Below are 21,503 nucleotides of genomic sequence, written 5' to 3'. Positions count from 1 at the left end.
AACTTTACTCCATGAGTAACCCTTGGATTCACACCAATAAAGATATTTACGCCATATCTTATCATACATTTTTCTAGTGACAGGCTTTCTAGCCTGTATCAAAGTATTGATGACCAAATCAGAGAATCCTCGCTTCGATAAAATCAAGCGTTCAATCTCCACCCAGTCAGCTGCAGAGAAATTAGATTTGAATGTTGGAAAGGACCTTGAATGAGAAGGTCCTGTCTCAAAGGAAGTTTCCACGGTGGCAGAGAGGACATGTCCACTAGATCCGCATACCAAGTCCTCCGTGGCCACGCAGGTGCTATCAGGATCACTGAAGCTCTCTCCTGTTTGATTCAAGCAATCGCGCGTGGAAGGAGAGGAAACGGTGGAAACACATAAGCTAGGCTGAACAACCAAGGCACTGCCAAGGCATCTATTAGTTCGGCCTGAGGATCCCTTGACCTGGATCCGTATCTTGGAAGCTTGGCATTCTGTCGAGATGCCATCAGATCCAATTCCGGTCTGCCCCATCGGAGAATCAATGAGGCAAATACATCCGGGTGAAGTTCCCACTCCCCCGGATGAAAAGTCTGTCGACATCGAAAATCCGCTTCCCAGTTCTCTACTCCTGGGATGTAGATCGCTGACGGATGACAAGAGTGGGCCTCCGCCCAACGGATTAACTTGGATACTTCTCTCATCGCTAAGGAACTCCTTGTTCCGACTTGATGATTGATATAAGCCACAGTCGTGATGTTGTCCGACTGGAATCTGATGAATTTGGCCGAAGCCAACTGAGGCCACGCCTGAAGCGCATTGAATATTGCTCTCAGTTCCAGAATATTGAATGGAAGTAGAGACTCCACCTGAGTCCAAACACCCTGAGCCTTCAGGGAGTTCCAGACTGCACCCCAGCCCAGAAGGCTGGCATCCATTGTCACTATCACCCACGAAGGTCTGTGGAAACAAGTTCCTTGGGACAGATGATACGGCGACAACCACCAAAGAAGAGAGTCTCTGGTCCGAGCATGCACAGCTGCAGCGGTCTGAGATGAAAGCGAGCAAACGGAATGATGTCCATTGCCGCTACCATTAATCCAATTACCTCCATACACTGAGCCACTGATGGCCGAGGAATGGACTGAAGTGCTCGGCAAGTATTTAGAATCTTTGATTTTCTGACCTCTGTCAGAAATATTTTCATGGCTACTGAGTCTATCAGAGTTCCCAAGAAAGGAACCCTTGTCTGTGGAACAAGTGAACTCTTCCCTATGTTCACCTTCCAACCGTGAGTTCTCAGGAAAGACAACACTGTGTCCGTGTGAGATTTTGTCAGTTGATATTTTGACGCCTGAATCAGAATATCGTCCAGATAAGGCGCCACCGCTATGCCTCGCGGTCTGATAACCGCCAAAAGAGACCCTAGAACCTTTGTGAAGATTCTGGGTGCTGTGGCCAACCCGAAGGGAAGAGCCACGAACTAATAATGTTTGTCCAGGAAGGCAAACCTTAGAAACTGATGATGATCCTTGTACATAGGAATATGAAGGTAAGCATCCTTCAAGTCCACGGTAGTCATATATTGACGCTCCTGGATCATTGGTAAAATTGTTTGTATAGTCTCCAACTTGAACGATAGGACTCTGAGAAACTTGTTTAGACACTTGAGGTCTAAGATGGGTCTGAAAGTGCCCTCTTTTTGGGAACCACAAATAGATTTGAGCAAAAGCCCTGTCCCTGTTCCGATCTTGGAACTGGACAAATTACTCCCATGGTAACAAGGTCTTTTACACAGCGTAAGAACGCCTCTTTTTATCTGGTCTGCAGATAATCTTGAAAGATGAAATCTCCCCCTTGGGAGAAAGTCCTTGAATTCCAATTGATAACCGTGGGTCACTATTTCTAGTGCCCAGGGGTCCTGAACATCTCTTGCCCAAGCCTGGGCAAAGAAAGAGTCTGCCCCCTACTAGATCCGGTCCCGGTCCCTGCATTTTTTGCCGCTAATTTAGCAATTTGAAAAGCGGCATGAGTAATAAAAGAATTAGCTAGCTTGAGAGCCTTAATTCTATCCAAAATGTCATCTAACGGGGTCTCAACCTTAAGAGACTCTTCCAGAGCCTCAAACCAAAAGGCTGCTGCAGTAGTTAATGGAACAATGCAAGCTGTAGGTTGTAAAAGAAAACCCTGATTAATAAATAATTTCTTTAGAAGACCCTCTAATTTTTTATCCATAGGGTCTTTGAAAGCACAACTGTCCTCAATGGGTATAGTCGTACGCTTAGCCAGGGTAGATATTGCTCCCTCTACCTTAGGGACCGTTTGCCACGAATCCAGAATGGTGTCTGATATGGGAAACATTTTCTTAAAATTAGGAGGGGGAGAAAACGGTATATCTGGTCTATCCCATTCCTTATTTATAATTTCCGAAATTCTTTTAGGAACCAGAAAAACATCAGTGAAAGTAGGAACTTCTAGATATTTATCCATCTTACACAATTTCTCTGGTGGTATTACAATAGGGTCACAATCATCCAGAGTCGCTAAAACCTCCCGAAGTAACAAGCAGAGGTGTTCAAGCACATACCTTAATGCTGCTTGTAGCATGAAACCGGTCTCCACACTGAAGATGTCTCATGTATTACCTTCAGAAGTCTTGTAGGGACCAGCGTGGATCTTAGTTACAACTGCTAAGATCATCAACCTTAGGGCAGAAATCTTCTTCCATAACCCCCTGAGGAAAATTGTACACACCGGTACCATTTAAAATAAAAAACTTCTTGATTGAAGAAAATAAAACCAACACCTCACTTTACCTCTTCCTAGTATAACACAGGCAAAGAGAATGACTGAGGGTGGAGGGGAAGGGAGGGGCTATATATACAGCTCTGCTGTGGTGCTCTTTGCCACTTCCTGTTAGCAGGAGGTTAATATCCCACAAGTAAGGATGAAATCCGTGGACTCGTCATATCTTTGTAAAAGAAAAGCAATTCACTGTGTCACACTGTATGAGCTGTATTTTAAGATCATAACCATGTGGCATTTGGTGCCCACAAAACTACAGAAACTCTTCCCCAATCATTCTCCTATGTGCTGGAGGGGATGCGGAGAGCTGGGATCCCCCCTGCATAATTGGTGGTCATGTCCAAAACTAGATAGAGATTGGTCAAGAGTAGGAACAATCTGTAAAGACTTAGGTCTCCTGGAGAGGTTGAGCCCAGCCCTAATAGTGCTTAACCTAGGAATAGGGGAATTCCCTAACCCCAAACAGTCCCTACTGTTGTATATCTTCACCTCAGCAAAATTACTAATCACAAGAAACTGGAGAAAGGTCCATCCCCCTAATAGGCAGGGAGTTGTAGACTGTGTGAACTACATCAAATCCATGGAAGACTACGTCTTCAGGGTAAGACGACAGATTAATGATTTCTGCCTTATATGGGAACCCCTCATGGCTCGTAGAAGAACATGAACTAGTGAACGTACTAAATGTGCAGAATTACTGAATCATGGTGACCTCTTCTCCTCTCTCTTCCCCACTGCTCCCCCTTCCTACACCAATCCATATAACTCCCTTACCCCCCCCCCACCAAACCCAGTGCGAAGAACAATTGACAATTTGACTGAGTAAATACCCTAGGATGGAGAGAAGCCTTGAGCTTTCCCCCAAACAGGGTCCTGAAGTTTTACCTAGCAGGAGCAACTTAGAAGGCTGTGTCACTGTATTTTCAATGTTTGTCCTCTTAAAAAGAGAACGTCCTCTGTAAAAACGACGTAGTAAGAATTGTTATGCTTCTTTTTATTGTTCTCCTCTTTATATATTGACTCCTTATGTTTACATGGAGCAAGCAAAGCAAAATGCATAAGCTGTATTGTGTAATGTTGACCTCAATAACATTTTCATGGAAAAAGGAGCAAACATATCAAAGTGGATGAAATTTGTAAAAATACAAAAAGAAGACAAAGTTGTGCTGCCTTGCAAATTTGTTCAACAGAAAGCCCAGAAAGTGGAAATTGATCTAGTAGAATAGGCTACTAAGCGACTTGGGGAAGAGTTTTTCCACCTCCAAGTATGGCTAGTGAATAAAAACAGAATTTATGTTTACCTGATAAATTACTTTCTCCAACGGTGTGTCCGGTCCACGGCGTCATCCTTACTTGTGGGATATTCTCTTCCCCAACAGGAAATGGCAAAGAGCCCAGCAAAGCTGGTCACATGATCCCTCCTAGGCTCCGCCTACCCCAGTCATTCGACCGACGTTAAGGAGGAATATTTGCATAGGAGAAACCATATGGTACCGTGGTGACTGTAGTTAAAGAAAATAAATTATCAGACCTGATTAAAAAAACCAGGGCGGGCCGTGGACCGGACACACCGTTGGAGAAAGTAATTTATCAGGTAAACATAAATTCTGTTTTCTCCAACATAGGTGTGTCCGGTCCACGGCGTCATCCTTACTTGTGGGAACCAATACCAAAGCTTTAGGACACGGATGAAGGGAGGGAGCAAATCAGGTCACCTAAATGGAAGGCACCACGGCTTGCAAAACCTTTCTCCCAAAAATAGCCTCAGAAGAAGCAAAAGTATCAAACTTGTAAAATTTGGTAAAAGTGTGCAGTGAAGACCAAGTCGCTGCCCTACATATCTGATCAACAGAAGCCTCGTTCTTGAAGGCCCATGTGGAAGCCACAGCCCTAGTGGAATGAGCTGTGATTCTTTCGGTAGGCTGCCGTCCGGCAGTCTCGTAAGCCAATCTGATGATGCTTTTAATCCAAAAAGAGAGAGAGGTAGAAGTTGCTTTTTGACCTCTCCTTTTACCGGAATAAACAACAAACAAGGAAGATGTTTGTCTAAAATCCTTTGTAGCATCTAAATAGAATTTTAGAGCGCGAACAACATCCAAATTGTGCAACAAACGTTCCTTCTTCGAAACTGGTTTCGGACACAGAGAAGGTACGATAATCTCCTGGTTAATGTTTTTGTTAGAAACAACTTTTGGAAGAAAACCAGGTTTAGTACGTAAAACCACCTTATCTGCATGGAACACCAGATAAGGAGGAGAACACTGCAGAGCAGATAATTCTGAAACTCTTCTAGCAGAAGAAATTGCAACTAAAAACAAAACTTTCCAAGATAATAACTTAATATCAACGGAATGCAAGGGTTCAAACGGAACCCCCTGAAGAACTGAAAGAACTAAATTGAGACTCCAAGGAGGAGTCAAAGGTTTGTAAACAGGCTTAATTCTAACCAGAGCCTGAACAAAGGCTTGAACATCTGGCACAGCGGCCAGCTTTTTGTGAAGTAACACAGACAAGGCAGAAATCTGTCCCTTCAGGGAACTTGCAGATAATCCTTTTTCCAATCCTTCTTGAAGGAAGGATAGAATCCTAGGAATCTTAACCTTGTCCCAAGGGAATCCTTTAGATTCACACCAACAGATATATTTTTTCCAAATTTTGTGGTAAATCTTTCTAGTTACAGGCTTTCTGGCCTGAACAAGAGTATCGATAACAGAATCTGAGAACCCTCGCTTCGATAAGATCAAGCGTTCAATCTCCAAGCAGTCAGCTGGAGTGAAACCAGATTCGGATGTTCGAACGGACCCTGAACAAGAAGGTCTCGTCTCAAAGGTAGCTTCCAAGGTGGAGCCGATGACATATTCACCAGATCTGCATACCAAGTCCTGCGTGGCCACGCAGGAGCTATCAAGATCACCGACGCCCTCTCCTGATTGATCCTGGCTACCAGCCTGGGGATGAGAGGAAACGGCGGGAACACATAAGCTAGTTTGAAGGTCCAAGGTGCTACTAGTGCATCCACTAGAGCCGCCTTGGGATCCCTGGATCTGGACCCGTAGCAAGGAACTTTGAAGTTCTGACGAGAGGCCATCAGATCCATGTCTGGAATGCCCCACAGCTGAGTGACTTGGGCAAAGATTTCCGGATGGAGTTCCCACTCCCCCGGATGCAATGTCTGACGACTCAGAAAATCCGCTTCCCAATTTTCCACTCCTGGGATGTGGATAGCAGACAGGTGGCAGGAGTGAGACTCCGCCCATAGAATGATTTTGGTCACTTCTTCCATTGCCAGGGAACTCCTTGTTCCCCCCTGATGGTTGATGTACGCAACAGTTGTCATGTTGTCTGATTGAAACCGTATGAACTTGGCCCTCGCTAGCTGAGGCCAAGCCTTGAGAGCATTGAATATCGCTCTCAGTTCCAGAATATTTATCGGTAGAAGAGATTCTTCCCGAGACCAAAGACCCTGAGCTTTCAGGGATCCCCAGACCGCGCCCCAGCCCATCAGACTGGCGTCGGTCGTGACAATGACCCACTCTGGTCTGCGGAATGTCATCCCTCGTGACAGGTTGTCCAGGGACAGCCACCAACGGAGTGAGTCTCTGGTCCTCTGATTTACTTGTATCTTCGGAGACAAGTCTGTATAGTCCCCATTCCACTGACTGAGCATGCACAGTTGTAATGGTCTTAGATGAATGCGTGCAAAAGGAACTATGTCCATTGCCGCTACCATCAACCCGATCACTTCCATGCACTGAGCTATGGAAGGAAGAGGAACGGAATGAAGTATCCGACAAGAGTCTAGAAGTTTTGTTTTTCTGGCCTCTGTCAGAAAAATCCTCATTTCTAAGGAGTCTATTATTGTTCCCAAGAAGGGAACCCTTGTTGACGGAGATAGAGAACTCTTTTCCACGTTCACTTTCCATCCGTGAGATCTGAGAAAGGCCAGGACAATGTCCGTGTGAGCATTTGCTTGAGGAAGGGACGACGCTTGAATCAGAATGTCGTCCAAGTAAGGTACTACAGCAATGCCCCTTGGTCTTAGCACAGCTAGAAGGGACCCTAGTACCTTTGTGAAAATCCTTGGAGCAGTGGCTAATCCGAAAGGAAGCGCCACGAACTGGTAATGTTTGTCCAGGAATGCGAACCTCAGGAACCGATGATGTTCCTTGTGGATAGGAATATGTAGATACGCATCCTTTAAATCCACCGTGGTCATGAATTGACCTTCCTGGATGGAAGGAAGAATAGTTCGAATGGTTTCCATCTTGAACGATGGAACCTTGAGAAACTTGTTTAAGATCTTGAGATCTAAGATTGGTCTGAAAGTTCCCTCTTTTTTGGGAACTATAAACAGATTGGAGTAGAACCCCATCCCTTGTTCTCTTAATGGAACAGGATGAATCACTCCCATTTTTAACAGGTCTTCTACACAATGTAAGAATGCCTGTCTTTTTATGTGGTCTGAAGACAACTGAGACCTGTGGAACCTCCCCCTTGGGGGAAGTCCCTTGAATTCCAGAAGATAACCTTGGGAGACTATTTCTAGCGCCCAAGGATCCAGAACATCTCTTGCCCAAGCCTGAGCGAAGAGAGAGAGTCTGCCCCCCACCAGATCCGGTCCCGGATCGGGGGCCAACATTTCATGCTGTCTTGGTAGCAGTGGCAGGTTTCTTGGCCTGCTTTCCCTTGTTCCAGCCTTGCATTGGTCTCCAAGCTGGCTTGGCTTGAGAAGTATTACCCTCTTGCTTAGCGGACGTAGCACTTTGGGCTGGTCCGTTTCTACGAAAGGGACGAAAATTAGGTTAATTTTTTGCCTTGAAAGGCCGATCCTGAGGAAGGGCGTGGCCCTTACCCCCAGTGATATCAGAGATAATCTCTTTCAAGTCAGGGCCAAACAGCGTTTAACCCTTGAAAGGAATGTTAAGTAGCTTGTTCTTGGAAGACGCATCAGCCGACCAAGATTTCAACCAAAGCGCTCTGCGCGCCACAATAGCAAACCCAGAATTCTTAGCCGCTAACCTGGCCAATTGCAAAGTGGCGTCTAGGGTGAAAGAATTAGCCAATTTGAGAGCATTGATTCTGTCCATAATCTCCTCATAAGGAGGAGAATTACTATCGACCGCCTTTATCAGCTCATCGAACCAGAAACATGCGGCTGTAGCGACAGGGACAATGCATGAAATTGGTTGTAGAAGGTAACCCTGCTGAACAAACATCTTTTTAAGCAAACCTTCTAATTTTTTATCCATAGGATCTTTGAAAGCACAACTATCCTCTATGGGTATAGTGGTGCGTTTGTTTAAAGTGGAAACCGCTCCCTCGACCTTGGGGACTGTCTGCCATAAGTCCTTTCTGGGGTCGACCATAGGAAACAATTTTTTAAATATGGGGGGAGGGACGAAAGGAATACCGGGCCTTTCCCATTCTTTATTAACAATGTCCGCCACCCGCTTGGGTATAGGAAAAGCTTCTGGGAGCCCCGGCACCTCTAGGAACTTGTCCATTTTACATAGTTTCTCTGGGATGACCAACTTGTCACAATCATCCAGAGTGGATAATACCTCCTTAAGCAGAATGCGGAGATGTTCCAACTTAAATTTAAATGCAATCACATCAGGTTCAGCTTGTTGAGAAATGTTCCCTGAATCAGTAATTTCTCCCTCAGACAAAACCTCCCTGGCCCCATCAGACTGAGTTAGGGGCCCTTCAGAAATATTAATATCAGCGTCGTCATGCTCTTCAGTATCTAAAACAGAGCAGTCGCGCTTACGCTGATAAGTGTTCATTTTGGCTAAAATGTTTTTGACAGAATTATCCATTACAGCCGTTAATTGTTGCATAGTAAGGAGTATTGGCGCGCTAGATGTACTAGGGGCCTCCTGAGTGGGCAAGACTCGTGTAGACGAAGGAGGGAATGATGCAGTACCATGCTTACTCCCCTCACTTGAGGAATCATCTTGGGCATCATTGTCATTGTCACATAAATCACATTTATTTAAATGAGTAGGAATTCTGGCTTCCCCACATTCAGAACACAGTCTATCTGGTAGTTCAGACATGTTAAACAGGCATAAACTTGATAACAAAGTACAAAAAACGTTTTAAAATAAAACCGTTACTGTCACTTTAAATTTTAAACTGAACACACTTTATTACTGCAAATGCGAAAAAACATGAAGGAATTGTTCAAAATTCACCAAATTTTCACCACAGTGTCTTAAAGCCTTAAAAGTATTGCACACCAAATTTGGAAGCTTTAACCCTTAAAATAACGGAACCGGAGCCGTTTTGAACTTTAACCCCTTTACAGTCCCTGGTATCTGCTTTGCTGAGACCCAACCAAGCCCCAAGGGGAATACGATACCAAATGACGCCTTCAGAAAGTCTTTTCTAAGTATCAGAGCTCCTCTCACATGCGACTGCATGCCATGCCTCTCAAAAACAAGTGCGCAACACCGGCGCGAAAATGAGGCTCTGCCTATGCTTTGGGAAAGCCCCTAAAGAATAAGGTGTCTAAAACAGTGCCTGCCGATATTATTATATCAAAATACCCAGATAAAATGATTCCTCAAGGCTAAATATGTGTTAATAATCAATCGATTTAGCCCAAAAAAAGTCTACAGTCTTAATAAGCCCTTTTAGAAGCCCTTATTTACGATCGTAATAAACATGGCTTACCGGATCCCATAGGGAAAATGACAGCTTCCAGCATTACATCGTCTTGTTAGAATGTGTCATTCCTCAAGCAGCAAGAGACTGCTCACTGTTCCCCCAACTGAAGTTAATTGCTCTCAACAGTCCTGTGTGGAACAGCCATGGATTTTAGTGACGGTTGCTAAAATCATTTTCCTCATACAAACAGAAATCTTCATCTCTTTTCTGTTTCTGAGTAAATAGTACATACCAGCACTATTTCAAAATAACAAACTCTTGATTGAATAATAAAAACTACAGTTAAACACTAAAAAAACTCTAAGCCATCTCCGTGGAGATGTTGCCTGTACAACGGCAAAGAGAATGACTGGGGTAGGCGGAGCCTAGGAGGGATCATGTGACCAGCTTTGCTGGGCTCTTTGCCATTTCCTGTTGGGGAAGAGAATATCCCACAAGTAAGGATGACGCCGTGGACCGGACACACCTATGTTGGAGAAAAGATTTATCCAGAAAAATAAAGCAACAGCTGTGGCTTTTTGAGTTTTCCGTGATCTGAAAGAAAACAAATTTGAGGATGGTCTAAAATCCTAGAAGCTTTTAAGTAGAAATGTAAAGCTCTAACTACATTGAAATTACGTAGAAGTCTATTAAATTTTGTGGATTAGGACAAAGAGAGGGAACATCAATATCCTAATTGAAATAGTCAGAGGAAACTACTTTCAGTAAAAAAACAAACAACAAACTTAATTTATCTTCAAAAACTGCCTAATCAAAATAAATTAGATGATAGAATCCTAGGAAAGAGACCCTGATTTGAGAAGATAGAGAACTCTTTGGAATATTGATTCTACAACCATGATTGCAAAGAAATAACAAAAGTCTGTTGGATCGAGATACTGCTAAGGGTAAAGATGGAGCCTGAAAAGATCAAAACCAGGTATGGATTCACCGAAATACCTTGAGCTCTCAATACAGAAAAAGTTCCCAGAACCTTTGTAAAAATTCTGGGAGCTGTAGCTAAACCAACGGTAGGGCAACAAAACTGAAAGCGTTTGTCCTGAAAGACAAAACTTAGAAACTGGTGTTAGTTTTTGTGAATAGGTAAGCATCCATATAATGCCCCATGCTGAACAAGAGGTAGAATAGCCTGAAAATTATCCATTTTGAAAGTAGGAAGCCTGAGAAACTTGTTTGTAGTTTAGAAATCTAGAATAAACCTGTAAGTCCCCTCCTTATTAGGAACAATTAGAACATTGAAATAAAAACCCTTTGCCTTGTTCCAACACAGGTACTGGAACTATCATTCCAATAAGTTTTAGATCCAGGACAGAACAGTGCATGGATCGTGGACTCTCACCACCTGCATGAAAAAGAAAAAATTCACTAAGAGGCTCCCATTTGCTCACAATAAAATGTCTCCTAGCATAAACTAGCCTGTGGGCTATATGAGTGCATGAATATTCTCACTTACCTTGAGATGCACCCACTCTACCATACTTCCAGTAGAGAGCCCATACAATTTATTTATAAAATATTTTACCAGGAAGGATACGTTGAGATTTCTCTCTTTTTCAAGTATGTCCTGGGTCCAAACAACATTGCGTCGGTACAATAAAATACAAAAACATGATTAATACACAATAAATACTAAATTTAACATAGCACAGGTAGGAAATATATAATCAACCATGACCGGTGCATTCTGTTTTGAGATATGTAGAGAGGGATCTCTTAAAGGATTTTAGGCTTGTGGAAGGTTTGAAAATGTGTGGGAGGTCGTTCCATAATTGTGGTGCTCTGTAGGAAAAGGAGGATCAAGCTGCTTTCTTTTTGTATTGAGGCAAACTAAATAATGTGCTGGTACTGGATCGGAGGTTATAGGAGATGGGAATAGCCGTGGAGAGCATTCTGCTCAGGTAGGGTGGGAGCTTCCTAGAAAAGCTCTTAAACACAAGGCTGGAAAGATGGAGAGTGCATCTGGATTCCAGCGACAGCCAGTTTAGTTCTTTTAGCATGTCACAATGGTGGGTCCTGTAATTACATTGTAGCACAAAGCGGCAGAACGAGTTATACAATGTATTAAGTTTATTAAGGTGATTTTGCGGTGCAGGTGCATATACTACACCCCCATAATCAATGATTGGCATCAGCATTTGCTGTACAATCTTTTCCTTTACTGTATCACTGAGGCAAGATTTGTTTCTGTACAGGGTATCTAGTTTTGGATTAAGTTTAGATGCAAGTTTTTCTATGTGGAGGCCAAAAGATAGATTGGGGTCTAACAACATACCCAAGTATTTGAAAGCGTGGACTGCGGTCAGTGTGCAATTTGATTTTGTTTTGATGCATAGATGGGAATTTTGTAGTTTGTGTAATTTAGGTACCAAAGATCATTGTGACAGTTTTGTCAGTGTTTAGGAAGAGTTTGTTTTTTGAGATCCACTTTCTACCTCTGTGAACTGGTCTTTTAGCACTGCCTCAAGCTGCGTTAGATCGGATTTGCTTGCATAGATTACCGTGTCGTCTGTGTACATGTGTACAGTTGAGGATTTGCAGACCTTAGGCAGATAATTTATAAATAATGTGAATAGTAAGGGGGAGAGAATATAACCTTGGGGAACACCACACCTGACTGGGAGAGGGAGTCGCTGTCAGAAATGGAAACATAATGTGATCGATCCGATACATATGATCGAAACCAGGTTAGCGGACGATCACCAATACCTGAGTTTTTTAGTTTGAGCAGTAGAATGTTGTGGTCTACTGTGTCAAAGGCCTTTGCAAAATCAAGGAAAATAGCTCCAGTTAGGTCACCTTGTTCCATGTCAGTTTAGATGTCGTTGCAAACTTTTAGGATGGCAGTTGTGGTGGAGTGATTTGAGCAGAAACCTGATTGATCAGGGGTCAGATAGATTGTTGGAAATACTCAGATAGTTGCGTATGGATGCATTTTTCTAAGATTTTTGACAATACTGGGAGCAATGATATTGGGCGATGGTTAGAAACCAAGGTTATCTCACCACTTTTATGGATAGGCACTACTCTTGCAGTCTTCCAAAGTTTGGGTATGTATCCAGACATCAAGGATTCGTTAATTAGGGTTGTGACAAGTTTAGCAATTGCCGGCGCACTGAGCTTCAACAGCATTGCTGGGATTTGATCAGGTCCAGACTGGTTTTTCATTTTTAGATTATTAAGGTGTTTCTTAATTACATTGATGGGTAAAGGTCTAAAATTGAACTTATCTATATTGGGTCTTTGCAGATTTAGTGGGGCTTGATCCACATTTGTAGTTTCAGGATGTGTGTCCTTTATTAGTATGTCATTTAGGGTTGTGGAGCATCCGACAAAATAATCGTTAAAGGTATTTGCTAATTCTAAGGGAAGTTGCCAGGTTTGGCTGTCCACTTTGACAGTGGACGGTTGGGAGGGAATTGTGGGAGTTTGTAAGTTATTTATGACTTTCCAAAACTTTCTAGGGTTTGATATGTTATTGTTCAGATTTTCACAGAAATATTATGATTTTGTTTGTTTAGTGCATATATTTCGCCATTGTCTATATACACAATGATCGTTCATAGAGCCAGTATGCTTGAACTTTGACCACAATGAATCCCGAAACTGGTACATTTGAATGAGGTCAACTGTGATCCAATTCATATGTGCTCCTTTTACTCTCACCTTACGCAGCGGGTCATGCAAATTCCAAATTTGTAGGAGTTCGGATTGAAATAATTAACTGCAGAGTCTATATCTGGGATTAGGTTTAATCTGTGCCAGGGGAGGTTCTTGATGTCATTTAGAAATAAATGCAGATTAAATTTTTTGAAGGACCTGGTGATTTTAACCTTGGGAGAGGATTTAGTACACTTTATTTTGCGCACGCAGTACACTAAGCAGTGGTCCATGAAATTGTTAGGGAGAACACCTGCCTCCTGGATTCGATCAGGAGAAGTGGAGAGAATCTAATCGAGCAGGGTGTCGTTATGGCTTTTAATGTTTATGCGAGTTGAGGAGATTAATTGCGTTAGCTGAAAAGTCTTAAACAGCGAGCAAGAACTATTATTTTTAAGATTCAGCCAATCAATATTAAAATCTCCAAAGACCAAAATTTCACTTTTTGGGTTTAGAGCTATGGTTTCACTAAGCAGATGGGCTATGTCAGAAAGGGAATGCACAGGGGAGCTACGTGAGCGGTATATTTCTGCAACAATGATTGATTTACTGCACAGGATCTCAATTGTGTGAGAAAGAAAATCAAAGGTGGCAGGAGAGCTCAGTTTTGTAAGGGGGTGAACTTTATGGAATTGTCAACATAAATTACAATGCCGCCTCCTCTTTTTGCTCTGTCATTTCTATGGCATGAATACCCATGTATTGCAATGGCAGAGTCAGGTATTTTTGCAGATCGCCACAATTCAGAGATCACAATGATTTGGGGCTTGTAATATGAGCACCATGCTTGCAGTGCATCGATTTTTGGTAGTAAGCTGTGGATATTACAGTGCACAAAGGAGAGGCCTTTTTTAGCTGGAAGGCTAGGAATGGAATTTCTTTGGGGACCAGGGTTAGACTCTACATCATTTGCAAGGGCAAGTAACATAAGGAATAGGAATTTGGACATAATTTTTGTTTGGCCATAAAGTGAATGGGATACTTTATAATTTTGTGAGGTGGGGGTAGGGGGGTTATTTTTTATAACTCCACCAGCACTCAGCAGATAGGTTACAGCAACAGAGAAGGTCATAGTGTATGATAATTTGTTTTCCAGTTTGAGGTGTGTGCTTATGGCGGTAGTAAAATGAACAAAATTGGAGTGAGAAAAGGGTTATCACGAATAACAGTATGGTCATATTTGGATTCATGTTAGTGGTATGAGGTGTGTAGATGAAAATAAAACACAAATAGTAAAAAGAAAGAAAAGTATATAATATTGATGTGTGATGTATGTGCTGATCAGTGTTTGCACCTGTCATTTTAGGAGAATGAAAGTTATGTGGGAGACTTTCTATAAATGAGGAAATGTGCTTGGGGTGGAAGGGAAACTGTCTTCTAGAAGGCTACCTGTTTGTAGAGGGCAGTGGAACAGTTGAGTGGAGGTCTGTGTAATGCTTGCAAGTCTGGGGCATGATATATTTTAAATCAGGCTGAGGGAGAGAGATATATTAGGGTCAGATGGGCCTGCAAAAAAGTTAAGGAATGGGGAGGGTGCATCTATGGACATTTGAGCTAAGGGTCATTCAAGCAAAAACAAAGGGAAAGATAAAAAAATTACAGAGATAAGACAGAGGTATCCATGTAGGGAAATAAAACCATTAAACAAATAACAAGAAAGAGATATGGGCCTGAGCTAACTTAACATAATGGACAGACATAAAGGGGATAAAATATGCAATGTGCTAGAGGTCTTTTTAGAGTATGACTAGCACAGGCTGTAGTTACAAAGTCATGGAAATATATATATTTAAAATAAGAAAATAAAAAACCCACTAAATATAAAAAAACACACAACAGAAATAACAGGGTAGGTAAAACATGATGAAAAAACACAATGCTGTGTATGTCAAAGCAGAGGACCTATGTAAGGAGTGTATCATAGACCAAACAGGAGGAGGATAATGGTCAGGTCCATGCGACACCTTTGAAAGGTTTGTAACTAACTCCTTTACTGGAGGTAATTGTGCCACAACCCCATACTCCAACCTCTCCTCTGCCTCTCAGTAGAAGCTCTCTGAGGGGGGAATATGGGCCTCAAATCAGTCAGAGAACCACTCTCCACATAGAATCTGGAGCACCTCAATTCTTCACCTTCCTCCTGTGAAGGTGAAGCTAAGACTAAAATACCAGAAAGTTGGGAGGGATTAAGTAGTCTCAAAATTTTGATCATCTTTGCCTCCTCCAAGTGGCCAGGAGTTGAATCCCAGGAGTAATGGCCCATGGACTCTCACCACCTCATGAAAGAAATACATAAGTGTAATCCCTGTTCCGTCAAATGAGCGCATGCTACTGCATAACCCACAGGTGATAACAAAAGCAAAGATCAACAAGGTTAATTCACTTTCTACAGACTTTTAAAGAGACATAGATAGAACATATAATAAATTTTAAACAATTTTCAAATTTACTTCTATTATCTAATTTGGTTTGCTCTCTTATACTTTGTTGAAAAGGATACAAAAAGGTAGCAGTGTTCCCTCTAAGGCCACATTTTGTGAGCAGCCCAGGTGCTGTTCCCTAATTAACTGTTTCACTGCTGGGTCGCTCACAAAATGTGACCTTAGAGGGAACACTGCTAGGTAGGATCAGGAGCTGGGAGCTTAGCGGCTGATTGGTAGCTGCACATATATGCCTCGTATAATTGGTTTATCAAAGGGCTCAACACGCCCCAAGTGGCGCATTGTGTAATATGCTGTACCCATGCCCAATACATACAACTATACACATGGCTGTAAAATTGCATTGTACAATGTGCTGTACCTGTGCGGACACTCGTGAAAAATGGCTCTTATAGAAACCGCATTTCTTCTTGTGAAAGTACAGCACATGTGTATAGTTGTATGTAGGCTGTGCATTTAATTCCTTTGAAAATTCTGCTTGTAAAAGTTCAGCACACGTGTATAGTTGTATGTAGGCTGTGCATTCAGATCCTTTGTGAGATTCTGCTTGTGAAAGTTCAGCACGTGTATAGTTGTATGTAGGCTGTGCATTTAATTCCTTTGTGAGATTCTGCTTGTGAAAGTTCAGCACACGTGTATAGTTGTATGTAGGCTGTGCATTCAGATCCTTTGGTGAGATTCTGCTTGTGAAAATACAGCATATGCGTATAGTTGTATGTAGGCTGTGCATTCAAATCCTTAGTGAGATTCTGCTAGTGAAAGTACAGCACACGTGTATAGTTGTATGTAGGGCGTGCATTCAAATCCTTAGTGAGATTCTGCTTGTGAAAGTACAGCACACGTGTATAGTTGTATGTAGGCTGTGCATTCAGATCCTTTGTGAGATTCTGCTTGTGAAAGTACAGCACACGTGTATAGTTGTATGTAGGCTGTGCATTCAGATCCTTTGTGAGATTCTGCTTGTGAAAGTTCAGCACACGTGTATAGTTGTATGTAGGGTGTGCATTCAGATCCTTTGTGAGATTCTGCTTGTGAAAGTTCAGCACGTGTATAGTTGTATGTAGGGTGTGCATTCAGATCCTTTGTGAGATTCTGCTTGTGAAAGTTCAGCACGTGTATAGTTGTATGTAGGGTGTGCATTCAGATCCTTTGTGAGATTCTGCTTGTGAAAGTTCAGCACACGTGTATAGTTGTATTTAGGCTGTGCATTCAGATCCTTTGTGAGATTCTGCTTGTGAAAGTTCAGCACACGTGTATAGTTGTATGTAGGGTGTGCATTCAGATCCTTAGTGAGATTTTGCTTGTGAAAGTACAGCACACGTGTATAGTTGTATGTAGGGTGTGCATTCAGATACTTTGTGAGATTCTGCTTGTGAAAGTACAGCACACGTGTATAGTTGTATGTAGGGTGTGCATTCAGATACATTGTGAGATTCTGCATGTGAAAGTTTAGCACATATATAGTTGTATGTAGGGTCTGTGCAAATCCAGATCCCAGTGTTTTGAAGTTTGACAAGAAAAAATGGGGCTCTGTTAAGAGCTGGATCCCACGAGTGCCCACCTTTCTTTTGCATTTGGATCCTCACAAAAGATCCAAATGCACACCCCTACGAACAACTATACGCATGGCTGTAATATTGCATTGTGTACTGTGCTGTACCTACGCCAGATTTGTACAACTATATGTACTGTAGTGATACTGCATTGTGTACTGCGCTGTACCATATTTGTACAACTATACGCACTGTAGTGATACTGCATTGTGTACTGCGCTGTACCTGATTTGTACAACTATATGCCCTGTAGTGATACTGCATTGTGTACTGTACAAGTGCTGGTTCAGTCAATAATAATGTGCCTTTTACTGGGCCTTAGCACGTGCATTGCTGTCATGCTGCGCTACACATGGGTGAAGTATTCTTACCCTCTCTTTATATGCAGACAACTTTATTTCCATCTCTTCATTAGCCACTTTAAGAGAAACGTTTTCAGCTTCAATAACCGTCTGTCTCTTTTTGTACTCATCAACCTGGGAAAATATTAATTTAGAACAACAACAACAACTCTTTAGGAAACTATTCGTTGGGCAACACACCGTTCAACACTGAGCTTTTGTCTATGGAGAAACAATTCCAAAAGTAATGGGGGAATAAATTAAACTAATTTCCTTACATCATAAACAGCAGCTAAATAAAGAAGAAAACAACTTGCTGCTAATTCTCCATCACACACTCTCACTGTTCATCAAGGATATTAATGCTGTGCTACGTTTGTGCTGTATAACAGTGCTGGCTTATTAGAACGAATGCGTTGTCATGTGCCAAGCCCCGGCAATCTTGGTACAGTACAGTAAGTATTGATGGCATCAGCCAATGCCCTGCAGATCCGTCTAGTAGCAGTGGGCAACCCAAGTGTGTCAAGGACAATGTATTGTAACAGAAGAAAAAGCAAAATCAGATCTAAGTGATGAAAGAAACATGTACCTTCTGCTCACTCAGATCGAGCTTCTCACGCACTTCCTTATTGCAAGTCTCCCTTTCCTGCAGAGACTTCTGTAAGATTCCGACTTGTTCCGCTTTTCCTGTTGCTTCCAACATCAGCTGCTCCTTCTCCAAAATTGCACTTTCAAGAAATGCGTTTCTGTCGGTTAAACTAGGAAATATAGATGGACACAATTAGTAGAGACACCCTGAATAGGCACAAGCTAATATATACATGGAAAAATACTCTGCAAGTCGTTTTTACTGTACTGGGGAACGTTATCTTAAGTCAATATAAATAATATTTGCAAAAATAAACATAAAAAAAAATATCAAAATATTCTTAAGATATAAACAACTGAAAAAATCTACATACTTTTGTATGGTACAGCAGCTACTCAAGGCTCTAGACCCTGGTTTCTCAACAGCCGGGCCGTGGCCCAGTACCGGGCCGTGATAGCCCTGCTGGTGGGCCCCGGCCTGTCATGCCCCCACTGCACACTCTTACCCCACTGCACACCAAGGGCAAACTGATACCAATCAAGGTCCCAGGAACACTGTCTCACACTGACCAAAATGTATTACATTTTATGTAAATGAACATGGTAGCCTCCCTGCCCTGCCCCCAACAGGCCCCTCAACCTCCAGAGCCAGGACCCCCAACATTAAGGTCCAGAGAAAGGGTACCCAACCTCCAGGGCCAGACCCCACACTCCATGGCCCTCACAGCGACAGACCCCTGCCAGGGCCCCTCTAAACCCACACTTTTTTGCAGAGTTACTGATAGGGCAACTGAAAACTCCAGCTTAAGGAATGCACCAGGATCCATGGAAATGCCATTTGTGGGCCCCCCTACTTGCTGGTCCCTCGGCCCAGGTCCTATTTGCCTGGCTGATCAGGGCTGATCAGTCCTCCCCTGCTGCATGCTGCACACTATATATATATATATATATATATATATCTACCGGGGGCATGGACATATCTAGCTAAAATTTACCGGGCCTTGAGGTCACTTTGGTTGAGAACCACTGCTCTAGACGGCATATACACAAAGTACACATAGGAGGCAAAGAGAGAGTCCTGTGTGACCGCAGAGATTCAGACCAACAAGATCACACAACACTTTCCTTCCTCACTGCAGGGAAAAGCACATAACCTCCCTAGACCATATAACAGCATTAGAGGAAGTCAAGTGGACAAAAACTTGTAGTAACATGATCCTGAGATCTCACTGTCCCAGACAATGTGAGTGGCACCACAGTAAAGAGAGTAAAGTTGTTAAAAAACATAATTTATGCTTACCTGATAAATTTATTTCTCTTGTAGTGTATCCAGTCCACGGATCATCCATTACTTATGGAACATATTCTCCTTCCCAACAGGAAGTTGCAAGAGTCCACCCACAGCAAAGCTGCTACATAGCTCCTCCCCTAACTGCCATATTCAGTCATTCGACCGAAAACATGTAGAGAAAGGAAAAAACCATAGGGTGCAATGGTGACTGTAGTTCAAATGAAAAAATTACCTGCCTTAAAGTGACAGGGCGGGCCGTGGACTGGATACACTACAAGAGAAATAAATTTATCAGGTAAGCATAAATTATGTTTTCTCTTGTTAAGTGTATCCAGTCCACAGATCATCCATTACTTATGGAATACCAATACCAAAGCTAAAGTACACGGATGATGAGAGGGACAAGGCAGGTACTTAAACGGAAGTTACCACTGCCTGTAAGAAACCCTTTCTCCCAAAAATAGCCTCCGAAGAAGCAAGGTATCAAATTTGTTAAATTTGAAAAAGTATGAAGCGCAGACCAAGACTCCGTCTTGTAAATCTGTTCAACAGAAGCCACATTTAAAAAAGGCCCAAGTGAAAACCACAGCTCTAGTAGAATGAGCTGTAATCCCTTCAGGAGGCTGCTGTCCAGCAGTCTCATAAGCTAAATGAATTATGCTTTTTAACCAAAAAGACAGAGAGGCTGCCGAAGTCTTTTGACCTCTCCTCTGTCCAGAATAGACAACAAACAAGGTGAACGTTTGATGAAAACTGTAGGTTCCTTCATGCTGCCTTAGAGGTAGCAGCAGGCTCCTTGGCCTGCTTATCTTTGTTCCAGGTCCGATTGTCTCCAGACCGCCTTGGACTGAGCAAAAATTAGACCTTTTTTGGCCCTTTATTTGGACCTATCCTGAGGAAGGGCATGACCTTTTCCTCCAGTGATATAAGCAATAATCTTCTTCAAACCAGGCCCGATAGGGTCTGCCCCTTGAAGGGAAGTTAAATAGCTTATTTATTAAAGTCACGACAGCTGACCATGATATAAGCCATAGCGCTCTGCGCGCCAGTATAGTAAAAAAACAGAATTCTTAGCCGTTAGTCTAGTCAAATGAACAAAGGCATCAGAAAACAAAGGAATTGGCTAGCATAAGCTTGTCAAATATATTCATCCAATGGAGTCGCTAACTGTAAAGCCTCATCAAGAGACTCAACCCAGAACGCTGCAGCAGCAGTGACAGAAGCAATGTATGCAAGGGGCTGCAGGATAAAAACCCTGTTGAATAAACATTTTTTATCCATTGGATCTAAAAAGCACAACTGTCCTCGCCAGAGGTAGTGGTACGCTTAGCTAGAGTAGAAACTCTTCTCTCCACCTTAGGAACTGTCTGCCAGAAGTCCCGTGTGGCGGTAACTATTAGAAAACATTCTTCTACAAAATAGGAGGGGAAGAGAACGGCACACCTGGTCTATCCCATTCCTTATTAAAAAAATTTTTAGTAAACCTCTTTAGGTATTGGAAAAACATCAGTACACACCGGCACTGCATATTATTTATCCAATCTACACAATTTCTCTGGCCCTGCGATTGTACACATTCATTCAGAGCAGCCAAAGCCTCCCTGAGCGACAAGTGGAGGTTCTCAAGCATAAATTTTAAATGTAGAAATATCAGAATCAGGTTAAATCATCTTCCCTGAGTCAAAAAAATCACCCACAAACTAAGCATATTGTGAGGTAGTATCATACATGGTTCTTAAAGCGTCTGTATGCTCTGTATCTACCACCAGAGCTATCTGCTTTCCTTTAATTTCAGGTAGTCTGACTAATACTGCTGCCAGAGTATTATTCACCACCTTTGCCATGTCTTGTAAAATAAACGCTATGGGCGCCCTTGATGTACTTGGCGCCATTTGAGCGTGAGTCCCTGAAGCGGGAGTCGAAGGGTCTGACACGTGGGGAGAGTTAGTCGGCATAACTTTCCCCTCGACAGAATCCCCTGGTAAAATAAACGCTATGGGTGCCCTTGATGTACTTGGCGCCATTTGAGCGTGAGTCCCTAAAGCGGGAGTCAAAAGGTCTGACACGTGGGGAGAGTTAGTCGGCATAACTACCCCCACGACAGAATCCACTGGTGATAATGTTTTTTAAAAACAAAAAATGATCTTTATTGTTTAACATGAAATCAGTACAT

The 21,503-nt window shown here is 42.5% G+C and overlaps 1 protein-coding gene across 9 annotated transcripts in view; it reads right to left on the bottom strand.

Annotated features, from left to right (window-relative positions):
- LOC128666129 (golgin subfamily B member 1) overlaps positions 1-21,503 on the bottom strand; it is a 438,305-nt gene that overhangs the window by 104,526 nt on the left and 312,276 nt on the right. For all 9 annotated transcript variants that reach the window (XM_053720543.1, XM_053720552.1, XM_053720548.1 and 6 more), the window contains 2 exons: positions 18,041-18,209; positions 17,482-17,586 (listed from right to left, as the gene is read on the bottom strand). In XM_053720543.1, the coding sequence (XP_053576518.1) occupies positions 17,482-17,586; positions 18,041-18,209 (274 nt within the window). The remainder of the gene's footprint in view (positions 1-17,481; positions 17,587-18,040; positions 18,210-21,503) is intronic.

This window comes from Bombina bombina, chromosome 7 (genome assembly GCF_027579735.1).
Source record: "Bombina bombina isolate aBomBom1 chromosome 7, aBomBom1.pri, whole genome shotgun sequence".
In the NCBI taxonomy this organism is placed as follows: Eukaryota; Metazoa; Chordata; class Amphibia; order Anura; family Bombinatoridae; genus Bombina; species Bombina bombina.
Note: the sequence above shows the minus strand (reverse complement) of the source record. Positions and strands in the feature narration are given on the sequence as shown.